Below are 11279 nucleotides of genomic sequence, written 5' to 3'. Positions count from 1 at the left end.
GAGCCTGTGCTCCGCAACGGGAGAGGCCACAACAGAGGGAGGCCCGCATACCACAAAAAAAAAAAAAAAAAGTGCTAGGACTTCCCTGGTGGCGCAGTCGTTAAGAATCCACCTGCCAATGAAGGGGACACAGGTTCAAACCCTGGTCCAGGAAGATCCCACATGCCGCAGAGCAACCAAGCCCGTGTGCCACAACTACTGAGCCCACGTGCCACAACTACTGAGCCCGCCTGCCACAGTTACTGAAGCCCGCATCCCTAGAGCCCATGCTCTGCAACAAGAAAAGCCACCGCAATGAGAAGCCCACGCACCACAACAAAGAGTAGCCCCCGCTCGCCCCAACTAGAGAAAGCCCGCACGCAACAACAAAGACCCAACACAGCCAAAAATAAAAAATAAATAAATAATTATTTTTTAAAAAAACAGTGCTAAATTTGAACGTCATTGTACATACATTCCATGGGCACAAAAGTGTTGCCTAGGATAGACAATTAGACTCTCTGAGTCAAAAGAAATATATATTTAAAATTTGGTGGGTATTGCCAAATTGACTTTCAAAAATCTCTTACTAGTAGGTCAGTGCCCATTTCTCTATAATCTCACTAACTCTGGATATTATGAATCTTTAATTTTAGTTAATTTAAATTCCAAATAACATTCATTCCAATCGATCAACATATATTTTTTAAAACACCTCTTATATGACAGGTAGTCTGCAAATGTTAGACACTCACTAGTTTGTTACACAGCCACTATTCTACCTATCCTTGCCTCCATAATTTGTCTTTAATACATTTTAAAGTAGACATAACATTAGATTATAAAATTCACCAACCATCTTGATCAAGCAATTATTCAATCATATTCAAATACAGTTTTGAAATTAGCTTCCTTGTACCATTTTTCTTATGGGAGAAAATGATTCCTTTGGGAAAATGCTGGTGAAATAACAAAGGCCAGAGATTTTTACTAGCTGGGGATTTTTTTTTTTAATATTTATTAACTTATTTATTTGGCTGCGCTGGGTCTTAGTTGTGGCACATAGGATCTTAGTTGCAGCATGCGGCATCTAGTTCCCTGACCAAGAATCGAGCCTGGGCCCCCTGCATTGGGAGCACGGAATCTTAACCACTGGACCACCAGGAAGTCCCCTAGCTGGGGATTCTTTATTCAACCTTTCTGACCTTCTGTTTCCTAGTCTCCACAATGAGAATAATATGGGTGCCTACCTTTTAGAACTAATTTCAGGTTTTTATGAGATAACATAGAGAAAACAACAAATTCCTGATGGTAATAGGTAATGTCAGAGTGCGTGCAACACACCAGTCATTCTTCAAGAGCTTTATATGTATTAACTCATTTGAGCCTCACAACAACTCTAGGAGATGGCTACCTCTGTTATCTTCATTTCAAAAATAAGAAATTGAGACCAGAGAAGAACTTTCCCAGGGCCTTCCAGAAACTCTGCAGAGGCAAGACTGAATCCCAGAAGACCTGGCTTCAGAGCTAACTCTCATACCAACTCCACTATACCGTCTCCTGTAGAGGTAATCAAGCAATAAATATTATTTCCTTTATTCTTCGACCATTATACCAGAGTCTATGAGATACACATCCCTACCTACAGGATGTTAAATATGCTGATAGAAGATGATTCATTAAATTCTTTTTTTAACATCTTAATTGGAGTATAATTGCTTTACAATGGTGTGTTAGTTTCTGCTGTATAACAAAGTGAATCAGCTATATGTATACATATATACCCATATTCCCGCCCTCTTGCGTCTGCCTCTCACCCTCCCTATCCCACCCCTCTAGGTGGTCACAAAGCACAGAGGTGATCTCCCTGTGCTATGCAGCTGCTTCCCACTAGCTATTTACTTTATATTTGGTAGTGTATATACATCCATGCCACTCTCTCACTTGGTCCCAGCTTACCCTTCCCCCTCCCCATGTCCTCAAGTCCATTCTCTACGTCTGTGTCTTTATTCCTGTCCTGCTCCTAGGTTCTTCAGAACCTTTTTTTTTTTAAGAGTCCATATATATGTGTTAGCATACAGTATTTGTTTTTCTCTTTCTGAGTTACCTCACTCTGTATGACAACTGTTAGGTCCATCCACCTCACTACAAATAACTCAATTTCATTTCATTTTATGGCTGAGTAATATTCCATTGTATATATGTGCCACATCTTCTTTATCCATTCATCTGTTGATGGACACTTACGTTGCTTCCATGTCCTGGCTATTGTAAATAGAGCTGCAATGAACATTTTGGTACATGACTCTTTTTGAATTATGTTTTTCTCAGGGTATACGCCCAGTAGTGGGATTGCTGGGTCGTATGGTAGTTCAATTTTTAGTTTTTTAAGGAACCTCCATACTGTTCTCCATAGTGGCTGTACCAATTTACCTTCCCACCAACAGTGCAAGAGGGTTCCCTTTTCTCCACACCCTCTCCAGCATTTATTGTTTCTGGATTTTTTGATGATGGCCGTTCTGACTGGTGTGAGGTGATACCTCACTGTAGTTGTTTTCTTGTTTGTTTGTTTGTTTGTTTGCAGTACGTGGGCCTCTCACTGTTGTGGCCTCTCCCATTGTGGAGCACAGGCTTTGGACACGCAGGCTCAGCGGCCATGGCTCATGGGCCCAGCTGCTCCGCAGCATGTGGGATCTTCCTGGACCGGGGCACGAACCCGCATCCCCTGCATCGACAGGCAGACTCTCAACCACTGCGCCACCAGGGAAGCCCCTCACTGTAGTTTTGATTTGCATTTCTCTAATGATTAGTGATGCTGAGCATCCTTTCATGCATTTGTTGGCAATCTGTATATCTTCTTTGGAGAAATGTCTATTTAGACCTTCTGCCCATTTTTGGATTGGGTTGTTTGTTTTTTTGATATTGAGCTGCATGAGCGGCTTGTAAATTTTGGAAATTAATCCTTTGTCAGTCGCTTCATTTGAAAATATTTTCTCCCATTCTGAGGGTTGTCTTTTCGTCTTTTTATATTTTCCTTTGCTGTGCAAAAGCTTTTAAGTTTCATTAGGTCCCATTTGTTTATTTTTTATTTTATTTCTATTTCTCTAGGAGATGGGTCAAAAAGGATTTTGCTATGATTTATGTCATAGAGTGTTCTGCCTATGCTTTCCTCTAAGAGTTTTACAGCATCTGGACTTACTTTTAGGTCTTTAATCTATTTTGAATTTATTTTTGTGTATGGTGTTGGGGAGTGTTCTAATTTCATTCTTTTAAATGTAGCTGTCCAGTTTTCCCAGAATCTCCATTGTATATTCTTGCCTCCTTTGTCAAAGATAAGGTGACCATACATGAGTGGGTTTATCTCTGGGCTTTCTATCCTGTTCCATTGATCTATATTTCTGTTTTTGTGCCAGTACCATACTGTTTTGATTACTGTAGCTTTGTAATATAGTCTGAAGTCTGGAAGCCTGATTCCTCCACTCCACTTTTCTTTCTCAAGATTGCTTTGGCCATATGTGCATAGGTTTATCTCTGGGCTTTCTATCCTGTTCCATTGATCTATATTTCTGTTTTTGTGCCAGTACCATACTGTCTTGATTACTGTAGCTTTGTAGTATAGTGTGAAGTCCACTAGCCTAATTCCTCCAGCTCCATTTTTCTTTCTCAAGATTGCTTTGGCTATTTGGGGTCTTTTCTGTTTCCATACAAATTGTGAAATTTTTTGTTCCAGTTCTGTGAAAAATGCCATTGGTAGTTTAATAGGGATTGCACTGAATCTGTAGATTGCTTTGGGTAGTATAGTCATTTTCACAATGTTGATTCTTCCAATCCAAGAACTTGATATATCTCTCCATCTGTTTGTATCATCTTCAAATTCTTTCATCAGTGTCTTATAGTTTTCTACATACAGGTTTTTGTCTCCTTAGGTAGGTTTATTCCTAGGTATTTAATTCTTTTTGTTACAGTGGTAAATTGGAGTGTTTCCTTAATTTCTCTTTCAGATTTTTCATCATTAGTGTATAGGAATGCAAGAGATTTCTGTGCATTAATTTTGTATCCTACTACTTTACCAAATTCATTGATTAGCTCTAGTAGTTTTCTGGTAGCATCTTTAGGAGTCTCTATGTATAGTATCATGTCACCTGCAAACAGTGACAGCTTTACTACTTCTTTTCCAATTTGGATTCCTTTTATTTCTTTTTCTTCTGTGATTGCTGTGGTTAAAACTTCCAAAACTATGTTGAATAACAGTGGTGAGAGTGGACAACCTTGTCTTGTTCCTGATCTTAGAGGAAATGCTATCAGTTTTTCACCATTGAGAACGATGTTGGCTGTGGGTTTGTCATATGGCCTTTAATATGGCCTTTATTATGGCCTCCTCCTACTTTCTGGAGGGTTTTTATCATAAATGGGTGTTGAATTTTGTTGAAAGCTTTTTCTTCATCTATTGAGATGATCATATGGTTTTTCGCTTTCAATTTGTTAATATGGTGTATCACATTGACTGATTTGTGTATACTGAAGAATCCTTGCATTCCTGGAATAAACCCCACTTGATCATGGTGTATGATCCTTGTAATGTGCTGTTGGATTCTGTTTGCTAGTATTTTGTTCAGGATTTTTCCATCTATGTTCATCAGTGATATTGGCCTGTAGTTTTCTTTCTTTGTGATATCTTTGTCTGGTTTTGGTATCAGGGTGACGGTGGCTTCGTAGAATGAGTTTGGGAGTGTTCCTCCCTTTGCTATATTTTGGAAGAGTTTGAGAATCATTAAATTCTTAAGCTTTATATTAACATATAAGGAATCAGGTAACATTATTTATATATAATGTATAACAAAGCCTTCTTTACCCAGGGATAAATTCTTGTATGCTGGAACAGCTGCTGGCTCCTATGTTGTAGAGTAGTAGTTCTCAGAATGTGATCCCTGGATCAGCAGGAACAGCGCTACCTGGGAACTTGTTAGAAAGGTAAATTCTTGAGCCCCAGCTCGTACCTCCTGTATCAAACTCTGGAGGTGAGGCCCAGTCACTTTTGTTCTCAACAAGACTTCCATATGATTCTGAGGCATGCTAAAGTTAAGAACCACTGAGTCCAGGTCTTTTGAGCATGAGCCGTTCTGTTCTCCTTGCTTAGCATTGCAATAAACCTTTCTCCACTCAAAAAAACAAAACAAAACAAACAAACCACTATTGTAGAGAATCCACATAATGGGTGAAATGGAAAGAAAAAAAGTAAGCCAGAGAGCTTAGGATGACATTCATAATAAACAAGTCATGCACAGAAGAGAGGGAGGGCGGAAAGATGAAAGATGCATGAGGCCCAGGTATAGTATCTGACTTGAGGGATGAACAAAAAGAAGAGATCTTTATTTCAAGTTTCTATAGTATGTGGAAGGAAATAAGAGATGGATGGCAAAGAGAATTTCAAAACATTTTGCTTTATGTTATAAATTGGGTACACTTTCATACCCTTAAAAAAAACCTCAAATTTTCTCTTCAATTACTCTTGGCTATTAACTTGTACTTATTTGAATATAGTTACTATATAATGCCTAGACCATATAGGAGCCCCTAGTTATATTAAGATTACATTGTTATAATGCAATGAATTTAAATCGATAGCATTGAGTAAACAATAAAAATCAAATTCTAAAATCAGAAAGGGTTGATGCTGAATAACCTTACAGATCATAGAGATCACTGATAAGATACAATCATCAAGTCTAAATATCATATTCTACAAGTTACAGAGGCTGCAAAGATGATGCAGCCCAAACAATGTACCTATTTTTTGTCAGCAGGGTAGGTGTAGGAAGAGTATATTGCATAAGCACTCAAAGGTACCCTTGTAGACTGTGAAGGCAGGAAATATATCTGTTTCTTTCCCCACCACATATCCAGTATCAATCAAAGTTTGACATGTCATAGGTGCTAAATAAATCCTGTCATATAAGTGAATTAATGAAAAAGAACAATGGCAGGATAAATATGAGGGTTCAGTGACCAAATCCTCTGTACCAATAATACCCTAAGCTATCAGGAAAAAAGTTACCACTTTACTCCCTGGGCAGAGGTCTGTATATGGAAGTAACTCACCTTAAGGAAAGAATCTGAGGTTCAGAAGTTTAGTCTGGAGAAAATGACTGAGTATCAGGAGGTGTGATGAGTGATAACTGAGTTAAGCACAGGGTCTGTTGTTCAAGATTGCCCTCTAGCCCAGGCATCCAGCACCTGTGTCACAGTCAGGAAGGAAATGGAGAGAGAGGACTGTAATCAAGAACATGTCAAATAAAATACTGATATATCCAGGGCCTTTATAAGAAACTGAAAGCTCAAGGTAGAGCTTCTTGTGGCTCAGTTATAGACCGCAACCAGGGAGATATCCCACTGGAAGACCTTGGTTTGAAGTTGTAGAAGTCAGAGTTGCTGCTTCAGGGAAGCCAAAATGGGTCATTACAAGAGCTACAACAGTAACCACAGCTGCAGCCAGGAATCAGGGTAGTGACCTTCCCTGGGCCCCTCCCTACCTTCCTATATCCACATGTCTTGCTCCATCACGTCCTTCAGGTGAGATGTAACTGAAACTGCAATATCTCCCAGCCCCCAGCACTCCCTACACCAGTACCCTGATTTGTTTTTCTCCATGACACTCATTACCAGTTCACATACAATATATTTCATTTATTTGTTTGTCTGTCTTCCCTCAAGTAGAAAGTGAGTTCCATGTCTGTTATATTCATACTATATGCCTTAGCACCTAGGACAGTGCATGGTACATGGTAGGTGCAAATAAATATCTATTGAATGAGTGAGCTTTTCATTCATGTATATTTTTGCTATACATTCTATTAGGTAAGTAATATCTCTATTTTACAGACAAGAAATGAAACTCAGCAAAGTAAGTGGCCCAAAGTAACATAACCACTAAGTATTGGGTTGGCCAAAAATTTCATTCGGGTTTTCCCATAAGCTCTTACGGAAAAACCCAAACGAACTTTTTGGCCAACGCAATATTAAAGTTGCTATTTGAGAACTACCATACGACCCTGCAATCCAACTACTGGGCATATACCCTGAAAAAACCATAATTCAAAAAGAGTCATGTACCAAAATGTTCACTGCAGCTCTATTTACGATAGCCAGGACATGGAAGCAACCTAAGTGTCCATCAACAGATGAATGGATAAAGAAGATGTGGCACATATATACAATGGAATATTACTCAGCCATAAAAAGAAATGAAACTGAGTTATTTGTAATGAGGTGGATAGACCTGGAGTCTGTCATACAGAGTGAAGTAAGTCAGAAGGAGAAAAACAAATACCGTATGCTAACACATATATATGGAATCTAAGAAAAAAAAATGTCATGAAGAGATTAGTGGTAGGACAGGAATAAAACACAGACCTACTAGAGCATGGACTTGAGGACATGGGGAGGGGGAAGGGTAAGCTGTGACGAAGTGAGAGAGTGGCAGGGACATATATGCACTACCAAATGTAAATTAGATAGCTAGTGGGAAGCTGCCGCATAGGGTGCTTTGTGACCACCTAGAGGGGTGGGATAGGGAGGGTGGGAGGGAGGGAGATGCAAGAGGGAAGAGATATGGGAACATATGCATATGTATAACTGATTCACTTTGTTGTAAAGCAGAAACTAACACACCATTGTAAAACAGTTATACTCCAATAAAGATGTTAAAAAAAATAAAAAATAAAAAAAATAATAAAGTTGCTATTTGAAGCTAGCTCTGTCTCCCCACAAAGATGTCCTCTTAAAGTAGATGTCATTTGAGCTTAAAAAGTGGGTAGTACTGGACTATTTTCATAACTTATATTGTTTCTTTTATTTTTTTAACACCTTTATTGGAGTATAATTGCTTTACAATGGTGTGTTAGTTTCTGCTTTATAACAAAGTGGATCAGTTATACATATGCATATGTTCCCATATCTCTTCCCTCTTGCATCTCCCTCCCTCCCACCCTCCCTATCCCACCCCTCTAGGTGGTCACAAAGCACCTAGCTGATCTCCCTCTGCTATGTGGCTGCTTCCCACTAGCTATCTATTTTATGTTTGGTAGTGTATATATGTCCATGCCACTCTCTCACTTTGTTACAGCTTACCCTTCCCCCCAAAATTTACATTATGTTCTGTAGCTATAACCTTCTTGTTTACTCTATTCTTAGTCCTACAGTAAAAGAGATTCAACATTCATCAGTCATTCTGCTATAGTTTCTTCATCTCTCAGTTCATCCTTTAGTAGTTTCTTCTAGAAGGGCTCAGGAGGGAATTCCCTGGCAGTCCAGTGGTTAGGACTTGGTGCTTTCACTGCCGGGGATCGGGTTTGATGCTTGGTTCAATCCCTGGTCAGGGAACTAAGATCCTGCAAGCTGTGCAGTGTGGTCAAAAAAAAAAAAACCCCTAGAAGGGCTCAGGGGAACTAGGATATACAAGTTAGGGTCCTATGAGAAGCAGATGCCAGGATAAAATTAGATGTGCAAGAGATTTATTAGGAGAAACATTTGTGAAGGGTAAAGGGAAAAGAGAGCAGGAGTAGATGGGAAGAGCCTTCAAACCACGATGAAAGCCTGAGATCTGGTGAAAAACAGAAGGAATATGGGGCTTCCCTGGTGGCGCAGTGGTTGAGAATCTGCCTGCCAATGCAGGGGACACGGGTTCGAGCCCTGGTCTGGGAGGATCCCAGCCGCGGAGCAACTAGGCCCGTGAGCCACAACTACTGAGCCTGCGCGTCTGGAGCCTGTGCTCTGCAACAGGAGAGGCCGCGATAGTGAGAGGCCCGCACACCACGATGAAGAGTGGCGCCCGCTTGAGGCAACTGGAGAAAGCCCTCGCATAGAAACGAAGACCCAACACAGCCATAAATAAATAAATAAATAAAATTAAAAACCATTCTGTAAAAAAAAAAATTTAAAAAAAATAAAGAGGGGAATTCACTACTGATGACCTTCTATAAAAAAAAAAAAATAGAAGGAATAAAGGAGGATTGGGTAGTTCCTCAAAGGGTTAAACACAGAGTTATATGGACCAACAATTCCACTCCTAGGTATAGACACAAGAGAAATGAAAACAAATATCCTTTCAAAAACTTATACACAAATGTTCACAGAAATATTATTCATGATAGGCAAAAAGTGTAAACAACCCAAATGTCTATCAACTGATGGGTGAATAAATAAACTGTGGTGCATCCCTACAATTAAATATTTTCAGCAATAAAAAGGAAGTACTGCTACATGTTACAACATGGATGAGCCTTTAAAACACGCTAAGGGAAAGAGGCTGGTCACAAATGACCACGTAGTATATGACTGCTCTTATATGAATTATCCAGAAGGGGCAAATCTATAGAGACAAAAAGTAAATTAATGGTTGCCTAAGGCTGTGGGGGATGGGGAATTTGGAGGGCGACAGCTAAAGGGCATGGGTTTCTTTGGGGGCGGTAACGAAAATTTTCTAAAATTGATTGTGGTGATGGTTGTACAACTCTGTGAATAGAACGAAAATGACTGAATTGTACACTGTAAATAGGTGAAATGTATGGTATGTGAATTATATCTCCATAAAGATTTTTTTAATGAGAAAGAAAAATAGAGGATTGGGTAGCAAGACTCAAAACTGCAGTACCACTCAGAAAGTCTTGACTGGGTCAATAGGGAGTCTTCAAGCAGAGACTGCCTATTAGAGGAATTGCACGTTGAGCTAAAATGACCCATCTCTGGTACTCCTACCATGCTGAGTCACTGGCTAGGAGAAGCCTGAGGGAGCTGGCGGGGGAGGGCTCTCAGTGTCAACTCTGCAGTAAAACTAAAAGTGGACCAACTGGACGCCGTAAGCCAACTCCACACCTCCCAGCAGGTTCCCTTCAGCAGAGCACCTCCATGGCTGCCCAAAGTAAAAGAAAGCAGGTTACATGGGTACAGTACGGACAGCTGAGGCTTCTGTTCACCAACTGATTCTCATTTTTTTTTCCTATGCATAGGAAGCAAGATCATCAACTGACAGTGAATTTGGGTGGGAGGGGGTAGAGATGTTGAGGTCTGAAGATAAAAGAGAAGGCACGAAGAAGTCATCTAGAAGAACAGAAGGATGAAAAGACCAAGGAGATGTAGTTTGAAAACCAGGCAGTGTTAAGAGCCCACTAGACGGCAAGAATTCAAAGTTAGACTCATCAGCATGGTTGTGGGTTTTTCTCCACCCACATTCAGCTGCATGAGACAAAGCTCAGAATAGAGAAAGCTTAATTAAAACAGTGTTGGAGTTTTCCTGGATGAGTAAGAGGAAGTGAAAAAGAGGCAAGGAAGTTGAGGGTGTATGCAAATAACTGATTATAATAGTTGATCATGGAATTTTAATTCGGTAAGCAAGGAAGTGAAGATATGAGGTAGGTGAGAGCAATAGAAAAGAAGTAGTGGTTTGTCCAGTAGGGGATTGTTTGAAGGACTCTTGGAGTTAGGGTACCTGAGAGAGTGTCCTAGAAATAGAGGAGGTGGAACTACAGAAGGTAGTAGGGTTTCAGGGAAGGTTCTGCTGTCAGCTTTCCAGCTCTATTCCTATTACAGTCATCCCTCAGTAACCAAGGGGGATTGGTTCCAGGACACCCTTGGATACCAAAATCTGTGGATGCTCAAGTCCCTTATATAAAATGGCATAGTATTTGGACATAACCTATGTACACCCTTCTGTATACTTTAAATCATCTGTATTACTTATAATACTTAATACAATCTAAATGTTATGTAAATAGTTGTAAATACAATGTAAATGCTATGTAAATAGTTGCCTGCATGTGACAAATTCAAGTTTTGCTTTTTGGAACTTTCTGGTATTTTTTTTCTAATATTCTTAATCCACGGTTGGTTGAATCCACGGATGCAGAACCGATGGATACAGAGGGCCGACTATACTCCAAACAGGTTTTGCCTGTGCCTTATGCTTTGGAGAGCTATCGTCTGCTGACCTAGTCTGAGTACAGCAGCCACGAGGAGTCTTCTCTCACACAGTCCCTCCTCATATTTTGTGCTTCACGATTACAGGCATACCTCTAAGATGTTGAGGTTTTGGCTGTGGTGGCACGTCACATGAATTTTTTGGCTTCCCAGAGCATATAAAAGTTGTGCTTATACTATACTGTAGTCTGCTAATTATGCAACAGCATTATGTCTAAAAAAATGTATATACCTTATTTAAAAAATACTTTACTGCTAAAAAATGCTAACCATCATCTTAACCTTTAGCAAGTCGTAATATTTTGCTTGTTGAGGATCTTGCCTCGATG

The 11279-nt window shown here is 39.8% G+C and overlaps 1 protein-coding gene across 3 annotated transcripts in view; it reads right to left on the bottom strand.

The window, feature by feature from the left end:
* Positions 1 to 11279, bottom strand: part of RCL1 (RNA terminal phosphate cyclase like 1) — a 171504-nt gene that overhangs the window by 6562 nt on the left and 153663 nt on the right. Inside the window, exon 9 of one of the 3 annotated variants that reach the window (XM_028493948.2) lies at positions 6079 to 6213. The exons of the other annotated variants lie outside the window; for them this stretch is intronic. Coding sequence (XP_028349749.1) covers positions 6108 to 6213 — 106 coding nt within the window. The 3' untranslated portion in view covers positions 6079 to 6107. The remainder of the gene's footprint in view (positions 1 to 6078; positions 6214 to 11279) is intronic. 3 annotated transcript variants of the gene reach the window in all.

This window comes from Physeter macrocephalus, chromosome 9, assembly GCF_002837175.3.
Source record: "Physeter macrocephalus isolate SW-GA chromosome 9, ASM283717v5, whole genome shotgun sequence".
Lineage (NCBI taxonomy): Eukaryota > Metazoa > Chordata > Mammalia > Artiodactyla > Physeteridae > Physeter > Physeter macrocephalus.
The sequence above is the reverse complement of the archived record's forward strand: the minus strand, read 5'-3'. Positions and strand labels throughout refer to the sequence as shown.